Here is a 14,357-nt window from a genome sequence, read left to right as displayed (position 1 = left end):
TCACTGCGGTCCCCCCACCTCTCTCCTCTCAGTCTCCACGCTGGGCTCTTCCCCCTCCCTTCCATCCTCTACCAGGGTGATCAGCTTAAAGCTAGATTTTTATTCTCTGGCTGTAGCCCATGATTTGTGTCTCCTGAGTAAGGCAAATACAAACAAAACAACTTCCCCCTGAGGGTAGCATCCAAACTTGTTTGGAAAACTCAGGCTTGAGGCAGTAGCTCACGTTGCGTCTTCTTCTAGGAAATTATCAGTGGAGGATCATAGGTGGCTCAGATCATTCTCCCTCTCACATGTATCACAATTCAGATCTCTCTCCCGCTCATGCACACGTGCGTGTGCGTGGGCATGTGTGTACGGGGGGCATTTTAGGGTAAATTTATTGACGTTTAAAACATACGTCCAGTCAAGTATACAAATTTGTGTGCACAACTCACTGGGTTTCCACAACGTGAACACATCTGTAAGCCTGACCCAGCCAAGAAACAGAACTCAGCTCTCACGCCCTCCACTCTGCCTGACCTGCAATGACTTCTAACATCACAGATTCATTTTGCCTTTAAAAAATTATATAATGGGACAACACAGTCAGTATTGCTTTGTGTCTGGCATCTTTTGTTCATTATATTTGCTAACTTTGTGTATGTGTCTAATATATATAGACACACATATACATATATGTGTGTGAAAAAATACATATGCTTCCCCCCTTGCTTAAATATTCTAAATCAAAATGCAAACATTATGTCATTTAATCCCCGTGTTTTTCAGTACGGAGGAGATCCAGGAAGGAGACCTGGATCAAGCAACGAGGCCGCCCGCTCTTGGTCATTCTCTGAGCTCCTCCTGTATCCGCTATGGACCCAGCGCGTGAAGGAGAAAAGCGAAGACCTGGCACATGGGAGTCTGAAGACCTGGGTACACCCGGCTCTGCATGCAAGGTGGGTGTGATCTTCAGCCCATGGCTTACCTTTCCTGAACCTCAGTTTCTTTATCTGGAAAATAGGGCCAATAATGTGGGTCCTGGCTACTGCATAGGCTGTTGAGAGGATCAGGTGACACCCTGGTGGGTGGGGTGTCGAAGCGTGTAGAGATGGTTTGTCGTGATTCCATGCAGAGCTAGGGGGAAGATTCGTTAGCGCCTTCTATACCAAGAGTCTGGGGCCTGAATGCAGGTGTTCAAATTCCAACTCTTTCTCTTTTGCTCTGGAATCTTGGGTGAATTTACCTCTCTTGACGTCCGTTTTCCTCATCTGTTGAATGGGCATGATTGTAGCTACCTCATAGAGTTGTTGTGAATATTAACCGAGTTAATATATACGACAATTAAAACACTGTCTGGTACAGGGGAAGCCCTATTAAAGGTTTTGATAGGTGTCACCATTGTTGTTGCTTCATGCCCGCACTATTGTGTGTGTTCTCTTTACTTTTCTCAGCCAGATTGTGAACTGCCTGAAGGCAGCGTCCATCCAGGCTTCAGGCTTCTCCTCCCCCTTCCTCTACATGCTGGGCAAATCCTGGGGCCAGGCTGATGGGTCCCACGCTCTGACCAGATTAGAAGTGGAGGAAGCCCGCCTAGAGCCTCTGGCCTGGGATGGGGCAGGAGTGGGGAAGCTCATGCTGGGTTTCTGGGTCCTCAGGATAGGAGGGTGGGAGAGATGTGTTTTCATGTGGGACTTGAAGATGCCTGGCAGGAGACTCATGCCGGATAGAGGAATGGTAGGAAAGAGTTTCCCCCTTTAGGGCTTCTGTGCATCCCTTGCCCTATGACAGGGCCTATGTTCAGTCCAGCCTCTTGGTGGCAGAGAAGAAAGCAGGGGCCTGGAGATATCAAGGGACTTGGCCCAGGTCACAGAGCCGGCCATAGCGGGGCCATCCTTGGACCTCTGCTTCTCAACTCAAAGCCCAATCTGAGCTGCCTCTCCTCATGCAGATCTTAGACCCAGAAGAGGAAGCGAGCAAAGCGGTCCTGTTCCTCCTTTCCAGACCCAACTAACATTCCTACCAGAGGTAACTTCTGTTGTGACTCATAAAGATATTTCTGAATAATAGCCCTGGTTAACTTATCTCTGGAATGTATCCGGCTTAAACACATACACACACACACACGCATACACACACGCGCACACATGTGGGCAACTGGGGAAGCACCTTCTCTCTGCCTGAGTCTTTCTAGGGCAGTCACGACTCAGCGTCTCCTAGGGGCCATAAGTGGGGACCAGAAAGGCCTCCTTTGCCTATGTTTTCTGAGAAGTCTTGCACAGACTTCAATATAACGCTAAATGTGGTCTAAGGTGATCAGAAGGGCTTGTGGTTGTCTGCTTGTATTCTTTAAATTGAAGGTAACATACAGTAAAGTAAACGGATGTCCTAATCCGAGGGTAGAACTTGATGGGTTTTTCACATATGTACAGATGTAACCACCACCCCGATGCAGAATATTCCGTTTTAATATTATTATTAGGTCGGCCTCTAGAGCAATAGTTTCTGGACTTCCTTGCTTTCACATCTCCTCCTTGGTGTGAATCCCATACATGAAATGGGAATCACGGTGGGTGAGGGCCCATGTCATGCCTCAGAATACTGAAGCTGGTGGGCCCCTCTTGGAATGTAACGGAGGTTGTGTAAGGCCACAGGGAGGAGTGAACCTTGCTTATTCATCCAGCTCTTTCCTCCAGATGCTGATCTCTTCTGATCCGTGGTTCCCAGCCTTTCTTTCTGCCCCACACCTGAACGATACAACACATTCCCTCTGGATTAGTGGCTGAATGTATCAGTGACGTTTAAAGGGAGGGGAGGTGCAGCTTGAAAGGCTGTGTGCGTTATTCTCATGTTTACCCCAACTCGGGGTGAGATGTGAGACTTACTGATTGACTGTATTTCCCCCATCCTGGTTTAAACCCCGTCTGGGTTTAATAGCATCTTTGCTGGTTATTCCTCATTTGCTGAGTGTGCCTTTCCCACCCCCGCCAGATCCACTGCTCACCCTTCCTTGCCCTTCGCTGTGCCTGGGAGGCTGACAGGGGACGGGAGAGATGGTCTGGGATCCTTTCCTCCATCCTCTTCAGTGTCTTTCTGGCATGGGTTGCTTCTCTTTATCCTGATGGACGGCCTTTCTTCCGTGGTCCCAGTGTGCAGTAGGTTCTAATAACACTATTTTCTTCCCTTTTGAACCCTGGGCATGGTCACCGTTTCCAACTGTTACTAGGCCCTGGGTGTGGCAAGATCCCTTGTTGCTCTCTTAGCCCTGCTCACACTTCTCTATGAAGATGCTTCATTTTTAAAGCCTCTTCCTTTGAACCATCCGGGTTGAGGTCTGTTTCCTGATGGACTCCTGAGTGATCCAGTGATCTTGGGACAAACAGAAACGCTTCCGTATTAAATAGTCACTGATGATAACATGTACCTGGCTTTCAGAAACGTTCAAACATCATCAACATGTATGGTTCACAATACAGAAATGATGGCATTCTCTCAGGCATGGTGGATAAAGGACCATGTATTATTAAGCCATGGACTCTGCTTCTGACCTGTCAAGCCCGGGAGCACGGATAACAGGCTGGGTGTAAAGTCAGGTGAGATGGGCTTGAGTTCGGGCTCTGGCAGCCACGGGTTGGGAGATCTTGAGGAGGCTGCCTTGCCACTCTGCTCCTCGGCCTCCACTTTGGCAATCCAGAGTCACCCTGACTGTTGTTACATCCCTGGCGCAGATGTTAACGTGAGGAAAAACGAGGCCATGTATGTGAAAGGGCTTCATGAACTGTCCAGCACTCAGATGTGCGGGCCAGTTGCAGCCCAGAGCAGGCAACCATTTCGGGGCCAAACGTTGGACAGGAGGGACAGAGGAGGAAACACCTAACTTCAGTGCAGGGAGGTCCCAAGACCCAGAGAGGCAATGAGAAGGCGGCACAAGCTACCTTTTTCTCCCCATCCCAGCTTACCGCCTCCTCTTCCCTCACATGACGAGACCTTTCCTTACCCTGAGTGATAGTGCTGGGCAGAGAATTAAGGAGAACCTCTAAGTGGAGGAAAAGTCATGCACCAGAGGTAGTCCACGCTTTCTGGAGACCAGTAAGAGAGAAACAGACATTCCAGTAGGAGGCAGGTCACACATGTCCTAGGTAAGAGGAAGAGCCTGGAGTCATAGAGGACCAGCTGCACTTCCAACTGGGTCACTCACCCTCTAACTAATTCTCCTGGTCAAGTTACTCAATCTCCCTTTCTTGATCTGCAACCAGGGAAGAATACCCACCTCAAACGTTTGTTCGGAGGCTTGCATGAGACAATCCCCGTAAAGTATTCAGCCTGGGGCCTGACTATTGGTAAGTGCTCAGGAAAGACTGGCCCCTATTCTTCTTAGTATCCTATTCCTGGGAGTCAGAGGATCCCTTCTAATTGGGTGATCCTGGAATGATTCCCCCCGGAGGGGGCAGTGAACTGGGCTTGGAAGCTAAATTCTCGGTTTGGCATTCACAGTTAGTCCGAGGCACCAGCTGCACCAGCCCATAGCTGCCCATAGCACCGGGCGCAGCTCTGTGTCTGGTGCTCCAGGACTGAGGGGCGAAGGCAGGCTGCAGAACGCAGGCCTCCCGGCGGGCAGAGGAAACCAACACAAGTTCTGGAGTCGGGGAAGGCCGGGATCAAAGCGCTCCGAGGCAGGCCGGGGCGCACCAAAGGGAGGCTAGCGACTTGCATCAGCACAGATTCCGTGATGCTCTGCAGACGTCTCGGGGCTGCTGGGCTTTACGGGAACCCACAAGAAAGGAAAGGGCTGGGGAGCAGGCAGGGCGGGGGCGGGTGAGGGCGCTAGGGTGCGCTCGCCTGCCCGCTCGCTCCCGGCGGCGCCTGCCCGGGCCTGGACGCGCCCGGGACGGCGGAGGCCACCGAGGAAGAACCCGCTCCCTTTCCCCCTCCTTCTTTCCCCCCGAATTACTGGAAGTACTGTGTGGGAGAGACGCAGAAGCATCCGGATTTTCAAGCGCGGGGCGGGGGAGGCCCGGGCAGCCGCTGCTGCTCAAAGGAAAACTAAAAGTGCGTCTGTTCGCGCCGCTTCGACACGCGGCTGCTCCCGGGAGGGCCCTGGACGCCCAGACCGCGACTCCCTTTGTAGCCCCCCAAGAGCTCGCCAAGGCGGCCGGGGGCCGTGTGGCGCGGGATGGGACGGAGAAGCGAGGAAGAAAGTGTCACGATTTCTTCTCCTGCGCTCCACCCGCCCCCCACCGTCCCCACCCCCAGTTTTCTGGGTTTTGCCGCTGCCGCTGGGGAAAGGGCTGAACGGTTTTGCGTCAAAGGACTGCATTTACACAGTCCTGCTGAGACAGGAGCGTAAACACACCCAGGCAGGCAGGACGCAGGATTTAAAAGTCAAAAACAAAAACGCCAAGCCCCCGCGCTGGGTGCGCGCATCCGTCTGCCCGACACTTCTCGCCCTGACCGGGGGAGTTGGGGACTCTGCCAGGCAGGCGGCGGCGGAGGTGCGAGGAGCCCGGCCAGCCTCGCCTCTTCGCGCGCGTCCTTGGGGATGGAGCTCAGGACAGAATGTGTTTTATAGATGTAAACAATGACCCCGAGTATTGTTTGGGATTACCGTATCTTGGGGCCATTGGGGCGGCCAGATGCCGCCAGCCGTCCCGGAAACGCCAGCGCTTTATATAGAGCCCCGGGAAAGCTTTGAGTTCCCGGCTCTATTTTTCTTTCTTAGCAACACCCCCACTTTAAAGATAAGGAAACTGAGGACCGAAACCGTGATGTGTTACAGTGCATAAGGCTTCACACATCTTCCCGTTGGGTCCTCACAAGGACCCTGTGGGGGTACAGATGGTACACGTAAGAGTTGGGTAAAGCGAGACTAAGGCAGAGCCTGGACCAGAACCCAAATTCCTTGACTCCTAGTACAGTGCTCCTCCGGATCATCTCTGCAGAAGGATTGAAGTCCCAGAGCTGACAAGGGCCTTAGAAGGTCATGTCTCAACCCCTTCGTTTGATAGGTAGAAACTGAAGCCCAGAGAGGTTAAGGGAGTCGCCCAAAGTCTCACAGCTCGTAAACAGCACAGCCTGGCGTTCATACTCCAGGGCCTGTGCTCTTTACCCCGCACCCCGCCCAGCGAGGCGGGAGAACCTAGGAATCCGCACTACCTACTGCCTGAACTTCGCTCCAAAACAGCTGAAGACAACGTTGGGGCACACCCTCTCCCGGGCCTCCCTCTTCCCTTTTTTTTTTTCTTCCAAATTCGTAACAGTCAAGGTTGCTTATAATGCCCGATTACTCCTATTAGATGCGTCCTAATTGCCCAGCGTAGAGGGCGGCCTGAATGTCTTGACTGTTTAATTTCGTCTTCAAGGCTACTCCTAACAAATTAATTTCAGGGCCGAAAAAACGGGGCGGGTGGGGGGGAAGGGGCGGGAAGCAGTGGGCAGCCAGCCACGGAGGGGAAAATAGGCAGGCCGGCCCCGCCCGGCGGCGCCTCGCCCCGGCAAGGCCCGGCCTCAGGGAGGTGCGGATACCCAGCGCGCCCAGGGCGCCCGCTGCTTCAGGCGGCGCCGCGGAGGACGCCGACGACCATGCGCGGCCGCGCCCTCCCTGCGAGCGGCTCTGCGCGCCCGGCTCCCAGCCTCGCGGTGGCGCCGCACCGAACCGCCCGTCTCGCTCTTCGGGACTGTGATTATTTTCTAAAACCCGGCGCCGAGGCCCCTGCGGCCGCTCTCGGGGGCCCCGCCCCGCGCCCCTTCCCAGGGTGGTGGAAGGGGGGGAGGCCGTGGCGTGCTAGGGAGCCGGCGAGGGAATCCCTCTCCCTCCACGTCACCCGAAAGCAAGGGAACCCGCACTCGCGTCCTCTAACGCAAATGACCATCTTTGGCAACATGCGCCAATGGAGCAGACCAAGGGCGCGGGGCCGGGGGTGGGCTGTGGGGGGAAGGGCCAGGAGCCTCGGCTCCCCCAAACCGCGCCAGCGGTCCGCTCCCACACCCGCCACCCCCTTCCTTCCTAGCGCTGGGTGTGCGGCTGGCGTCAGCGCGGCCGGGAGCCGGGGCAGGGAGGGTGGCGCTGCGCCCGCCTCCTCCCGCGCCTCTTCCTCCTCCTCCTCCTCCTCCTCGGCCTTCTCCCTCCGCCTCCCCGCGCGCTCCTCCCTGCAAGGTGGAGTCTGGGGTTGACGTGAGGTACAGGGGCTGGAGAATAAAGAGTGTGGAGTTGAACTCGTGCCATTGTAGTGACTCATCTCGGGCAGAGCGCTGGGGCTCCGAGCAAACCAGCGAGCAAGCGAACGGCGTTCGGCGGGGACAGAGAGAGGGAGTGAGAGAGGCGCGGACGGGCGACACGGGCCCGTCCGGGAGCGGGCGCCGGGGAAGGGGTGCAGGTCCGGGCGCCGCAGCTGTGGCACGGGGAGCGGAGCCGCGTCCCTCTCCGCGCCGGCTCAACTGGAACCCCACCGGCCGCGGGCCGAGCGCAGGCTGCCTTCTTCTAGTCAAGTGTCCGAAGCGCTCGAAACTCCGGCGGCGAGTCGGCCACAGGAAGTTTATTCTCAGCTCCTTTTCTAAAAGGAGGAAATAGAAGTTTCTCCAAGCGGGCAGCCTTTCTTTTCGCCTTTTTTTTGCCCTGCCTGAAATCGGGGGTCCCCAGACCTGGCAGGCTTGACTCGCCGGGCTCCTATTCTTTTTTACTTTCCAATTTTTGATTGAGCCGGCGGTCCGGGCTGAGCTCCGGTTGCGCGCGGGGGCAGGAGGGCGCGCGCAGGGGAGGGACAGAGGGACGCGCGGACTTTTTAGTGGGAGGGACCGGGTGGACAGCCGGGACCGGGTGGACAGCCGGACCCGCAGCGCTCGTAGAGCAGGAAAGAAGTGCAGCGCTCGGCGCTCGGGGGGCACTGTTCCCGGGGTGTCGCCGCCGAGGGGCAGAAGCCCGGGAGCGAAGACTAGAGCCCGAGGCGCGGCCCGCAGGGAGCCAGCGTTCAGCAGCCGGTGCGCGGCCTCGGCGAGGGCGGGGGAAGAAAAACACCCTGTTTCCTCTCGGGCCCCCACCGCGGATCATGTACCAAGATTATCCCGGGAACTTTGATACCTCATCCCGGGGCAGCAGCGGCTCTCCTGCGCACGCCGAGTCCTACTCCAGTGGCGGCGGCGGCCAGCAGGTAGGTGCGGGGCCCGGGTGCACCTGGCGGCGCGGGCGGATACCCGCCTTCCTCTCGCCGCCACTGCCTCTCTTGCTTTCTTTTCCGTTTCTTGGTTTGGCGAGAAAATTCCTACGGGCCACCATTGTAAGTTCTGGATTTTCGTCTTGTCCTGCCCACACCTCCTTTCATCCCCTCTACCCAACGCCAACACTTTTTTTTTTTTTAAACTGGAGCGGCGAGCGGGCTGGAGCAGCCAGCAAACCCTATCCTTCACACTACATCTTATCCAGACCAGCTCCTGGAATTGCAGGTCCCTTTCCCAGGAGCCTGTACCTCCTCTTCCAGGAATCCACCTCCATTCTCCTCTCTTTCCGTGGTGGACAAAAAAAAAAATCTTTGCACCCACGGGCCCCTCCCTACATCTCGGGACCTTATTCTTGAGAAAATCCCTCTCCTTCTCTTTCCCGGCCCCCATCGGTCTTAATTTCTGAAAAATGTTGGGGACTCGGAAACATGGTTGGGCTCCTTCAAGTAATCCGGAGTGGGTGCGGGTTGGCGCTCTGGGAATCAGGTGCGAAGGTCAGGAAGGAAGGAGGAGGTCAGCCTTGATTGGCTCGGCTGCGCCTAGGTGCCCGGCGCCCATCCATCTCCTGTTAGGGTCGGAGAAGGAGTCTGCACTGCCACCAGAAGGGGCGCCTTGTGGGTCTGGGAGTACCTTGGGGCAAGGACGCCTGCAGAGAGAAGGGGGGCGGGGAGGGTGGAGAGACCTCGCTTGGGCTCCTGAGTGGTTCTGGAAGCCGAAAAACAACTTGTTTCTAAAGCAGGCGGACTGGTTTGCACTGGAGGGATTGTGCGTGCGATCTGTCTATAAATACCAGAATAAATAAATACCAGGAGGGTGCTGCTGGGTTGGTGGTGCTGGTGGGGTGCCTGTCCTCGGCAGCAGCCACCCCCCCACCCCGAGGCTTGTGAGGGAGCTGGCTTAACAAACAAGGCCGCTAGAACCTGAAACCCGCCTCAGTCAGGATCTGCAGAGTCTGTAGCCAAACTGGCTGCAGCAAGAGTTGCTCTGGTAAGGCAGTGGCCTTGGCCTCTATCCGCCAGCCAACCAGAAGGGGTTGGGGTGGGCTTCCAGGGAGGAGGGACCCTGATGGAGAATAAAATGGAGACACGGTGCTCTTTGGTAACTGAAGAGGGGTATCTTATTCCAGAGTGGCTCCCCGTACCTGGTGAGTCCTCAAAACGGCTTTTCTGTGTCTTCCCTCTTCCTGCCCTGGTGTCCCCATAAGCACCACTGTAGAGAGCCTAGTCTGTGCACTGAGGGTGCAGCCAGTGCACCCCTAATGACGGGTACCAAGGTGATGAGTTTCCAATTTTGTTCCAAAGTGTTTGATTTTGTTTGCTTTGCAGCCCCATTGGTGGTTTGTATTGAATCCAGCTATCGTTAGGCAATGGGTCAGAGTCATTTATAACCCATTCCCTCATTCTCCGGTTCAACAGCCCCCAAAAAGTCCCTCTCTGCCTCTCCGAACCAGGAAGGGATCTTTTGATTTCTCGTCTGCTCCTTTGGCTGCCGTTTCTGTGGCACTCATCACTGAAATGTTACAACCTCGCCTCCTGGCTTTTCTCAGACCCTGGGGCCTAGATGGGAAGTCAGACCGGACATCAGTGCCCCAACTGAATAATCTGTGTCACTAGGGCTTTGAGCCCAGGATGTGAGCGGAGGCAATTCCCTGTTTTGGAAGAAAATCAGACAGGAAACCAGTGCTAGGAAGAAGGAAAAGAACTCAGTCCAGCAGAGTGTAATGGGGCCTCATTACCGAAGCAAAAAGCAGCTGTTGGCTAATTCCTAGCATGCTGTAACACATGAGGATTTTGCAATTAGTAATAACTGGTGCACGGGGTTCTTGCATATACGCCTGCCCATTCGGCCCAGCAGCTTGAGTGAGGCGCCTTTCAAACCAGAGGGATTGGCAAGGTATTGTAGCTTTGGACAAGTTTCTCAGCCTATCCACCCCTGAGGGAGGGGGTGGGGGAGGGAGGCAGGGTTTTTTTCTCTCATCTCTGTGACTTTGAGCAGAGCTGTTCTGTGGTCTTAAGGACTGACGCGAGACGCTTTTGTTACTTCCCAAGTCTGTGACCCCGCTCTGGCTCGAGGTAACTTTATTGCATACCAGATAAAACCTGTAGTCACTTTATTTCTCTCAGCTTCCTTTACGGGGAGACTTTCCTGACAGTTAGTGATGGTCCTTCTTCCTTTTGTGGCATCTCAGCGGACCAATCAGTGTAAGAGCATTCTCTGGTTTCACCCTGGGCAAGTGAATATTATTTTTCTCTGCTCTCTTTGTTTGTGGGGTCTGATATTCCTGAGAAGTTTGTTGCTGTTTACTCAACCTAGAACATTCCTCTCCTCTCTCACTTCATAAAGCTTGATCTTAACACATGGCCATGCGTTTCAGTGACTTGGGGAAGGTGGTGGGGGGCAGATAACTCTGTTGAAACCTCTGTTCTTGTATATGGCAGGAACTTGAAGCATGGAAAATATTTCCTGTTCCAGTTATAGTTTTAATCTCAGAGGCTGGTCATTGGTGATTTGATTTGTCACTAATAGTTGCACACACCTCCCCCTCCTGGCTTTTTCTTTTTATTGTTGTTGTTGTTTTCTTTCTCTCTCCTAACTTTCCTAGGAAAACACCTACCAGATATATGCCCTGCCTGGCTGCACGACTCTTAAACCGTTTCAGGCCTTGAGCATTACGCAATTCAGCCAGTTACACAAACATAGGTCATTTCATAACTTGTTTTCATCAACTGGGCCCCCTTTTAATGAAAAACAAAACAAAAACAAGACCCAGAACTTTTCCAAGGCTGCCATTTGTCTGTTCCTCAGATAACTTGTGAAAATAAATCAAGGGGGACAGTTCAAGGAATACCAGACTAGCTCTCTTCTTTGGCAACCATCCTTTTCCAAGACACACACACACACACACACACACACACACACACACACACACACACACACACACACAGACACACACACACACACACACACACACACACACACACACACACACACACACACACACACACACACACACACACACACAAAATTCCCCAGAGTGAAGTTTTGCCAACTGTACCCAGGCTGGGACATTCCTCACATCAAAGAACTTTTACCAGAAATGACTGTGATTCCCAAGTCAGCCCCAGTCATACCTCTCTAGTGCCCCCTACGGGACATTCTTAGAAGAACTATCTGGGGAATGTATTTTTCCAGCCCCAGAGAGTGTTAACCTGGTGAGTTTTCGGAATTCTTAGGATTTTTTTCTTTTTAATCCAGGACAAATAAATGCCGTATATTTAACAGTCGATAACTAGGAGCTGCTTGACTTTGAAATGCAGTTTCTTTTCAACGTAGTTGAAAAGGGAGTGCTTTTTTCCTTTCCCTATTTTGACATCTGTCAGCACAATGTCTTCAAATTCCCAAGGCTTGTTTTCTTGATATTGTTTGTATTAGGACATTGGGAATTTTATTTGGGGAGGTGGTCTTCAGAATTGGTGGGAAGGTGGGAGGTGTATATTAAGGGTCTGGTGCCTTTTTTTTTTTTTTGCCTTGATCTCACAGATGTTGTAGATTAGGATCAAACGAAATGTTATCCCAGGAATTTGTCTGTTCCGCTGATTCTTGATGGTGGAAGTCAGTGTCACTGTTTCATCAAAGTGAATGGGGTGAAACCGCAGTCACGTATTGTCTGAGTGGCAGTTGAATTTTCCTATCCAAACTCCTGAGTGCATTTCCATTACTTTATTTCTGCCTGCCTCATTATGCAAGGTGAGTGTAAAGTTAGGAGGCTCTGTTTTTTTCTTTTCTGTCTTATTACAAACACACCCGAACTTACGCATCCAAATCACTGTTGTCCCCTTCATTGTTGTTCCTTGAGAAGACTAAATACTTATTTGAATGCTGTGGCTATTAGATTCAGAAAGGTTTTACAACATCCCTCTTTGGGACTGCCTTCAGCAAATTCTTTTGAAAACCCTCCCTCCTAACATATCTTTGTCTTTTGAGGGTGAATTTGATATTTGGAAGTTATCAAAAGATCTGACATATAAAGAACCAAGTGTGATGTATGAGGTCTGGGTGATCTGTCTGGGTCCAAAGCAGGGTGTGACCCCGAATCCTGTTGGTCTTCATCTCCGGAGTCTTCCTGGGACAGCAGTCACCAAGACAAGGCACATCAAAAGCAGGCACCTTTGCCACCTCTACCTTAGATTTCCCCACTCTGTTATACAGGAGCAAAGGTACTGATTTTGAGAATTCGGGAGGCTAACTTTCTGGTCTGTTTGTTGAAAGAAAGAAAAAGAATTCGTGTTTTATGGATGTGTCTCATCTGTGTTGTATGTGGTATCTTTTGATGGCCACAGCATTTCAAAATGACGGCAGCTGCCCTGATTGAGGCAAATATATCTGTTCCAAACTCCATTCGGTAACTCTGTCCCTCTTGGACTCACTGGGCTGGAGAGGGAAGGTGTAAGACTCCTCTTGCCCGCTGCTGTCTCGCACCCTGTCACGTGGCAGTGACTTGGCCACGCTCACCTGCTGTGGTTGTAGAGAAGATGAGATGGCATCCCCTTCCCGTGGAGTGCAGAGCTGTCCCAGGATTGGTGGAGGTACAAAAGGGATCCACAGAATGGTGGAGAGAGTCCTCTCATGCTTTGGAGTGGAATTTCTGTCCAGAAGGGCCCTGGGAGGAAAGACACTGGGGAACCTGGTGGAAACTCTGTGTTGATCGCCTTATTTTCCTTGCTTTTTTCTTTTCTTCTTTGCTGTGCTTCACCCTGGCAGTTAGGTGAAGAAAGATAGCATGATTCTTTCAAGTGAACCTGACAGGAGGCAGGTCACCTGAGATAGTGTTTGTAAAATTTGGGGAAATCACGAGTTATTAGGACCATTTCCATGGTGAGCTAAGTGGCTTTCCTCAGAGAGGAACGAAAGGTCAGAGGTCAAAGTGATGTCCACTGCAGAATCTGTGAAAATTGGTTGAATTCCATATAGAAGGCTTTGGAGAACACCCCACGTTAGGTAAAAATACAGAGCATTTGAGTCAAACTGGACCTCAGCAGGGTTATTCTGGGGCATTTGAAGCAGCATTTGCCCTGCCTTCTCCTCTTCCCCAAGCCAGTCTCCTGGGATGTTGGAATTTTCCTTTTCCTGTGCTGGAAAACTAAAAAAAGGGGTTCTTAAGAGAAAGAACCCAGTCTCTTCCCAGATATGCATAATCATTTCTGCCTGCTGAGGCAGGTCACAGGTATTCATGGGGTTCATGGCTTGAGTGCTTTGTGGCCCAGTCAAGAATCAATCTGATGGAGAAATACCTGGCTGAGGTGATGGGCCCAACACACCAACTCTGACTTCCATCTCAAATGCCATTTCTGCCCAGCCCAGGAGTTTCTGGGATAAGCCCTGCCCCATCCACGTCTGCAGAAAATAGGAACCCAAACCCTACTTCCTGGACCTTTCTGCAGAAGGCCGTGGTTGTGACCCTTATTTCTGAATCCAAGGCCCTGCAGAGTTCAGAAAGGTCATTTTCCCAACTTAGCAACTGCTGGGCTACAGGGACCTGTCTGACCTGATGAAGTTGGGTGGCCCTAGGGGCCCTGTGTTCTGAGCTGTCTTTCTCATAGGCAGTGGGAGGACACACGTACTTGCTGAGCGGCCCCGCAGCTCCCTTAAATTCAGGGTGCTTCAGGATAAGGAGGTTCTGCTGCCCAAAGACCTGCAGCAAGGCTTGTAAGGGCTCAAACTTGGGCTTCAGGTTCTGGAGATTCAACCTGTCTAGTGAGAGTCCATCCCTTCACTCCCTGGGTTAGAAGAATAGTTGTGATTTTTTGCTTTCTCACTTCCTCTCTTTATTCTTTTTCCACGAACCTGAGCATGAGAGATGAGAATGATCCTCTAGGACAGAGGCTGCCAAACTCTGGCCCGAGTAGTTTTGTAAATAGGGCTTAAGAGAGCACAGGCACGCCTGTTAGTTTACATCTCGTCTGTGGCTGCACTCACGCTAGTGTGGCCGAGCTGAGTAGCTGCAACAGAGACCTCATGGCCCCCAGAGTCTAAAATATTTACTATCTGGCCTTTGACAGCAGAAGTTTGCCAAGATGCTCTAGGAGGTCGGTGGGGGTGGGGGGCAGTTTGTCCTTTTATAGGCATTCTCGCCCACCCAGAAGTCAACAGGATGACACAGTGAAAGG

The 14,357-nt window shown here is 52.6% G+C and overlaps 1 protein-coding gene across 5 annotated transcripts in view; it reads left to right on the top strand.

The window, feature by feature from the left end:
• The first annotated feature begins 801 nt into the window (after positions 1-801).
• FOSL2 (FOS like 2, AP-1 transcription factor subunit) overlaps positions 802-14,357 on the top strand; it is a 29,949-nt gene continuing 16,393 nt past the window's right edge. The window contains exon 1 of one of the 5 annotated variants that reach the window (XM_033838816.2): positions 802-938. In XM_033838816.2, coding sequence (XP_033694707.1) covers positions 855-938 — 84 coding nt within the window. In that variant the 5' untranslated portion in view covers positions 802-854. Of the gene's footprint in view, positions 939-7,988; positions 8,124-12,174; positions 12,777-14,357 lie in introns of those variants that run through there. The other 4 variants (XM_033838813.2, XM_033838815.2, XM_033838812.2 and 1 more) reach the window with 4 other exon arrangements.

Source organism: Tursiops truncatus, chromosome 14 (genome assembly GCF_011762595.2).
Source record: "Tursiops truncatus isolate mTurTru1 chromosome 14, mTurTru1.mat.Y, whole genome shotgun sequence".
NCBI classification, from domain to species: domain Eukaryota; kingdom Metazoa; phylum Chordata; class Mammalia; order Artiodactyla; family Delphinidae; genus Tursiops; species Tursiops truncatus.
Note: the sequence above shows the minus strand (reverse complement) of the source record. Positions and strands in the feature narration are given on the sequence as shown.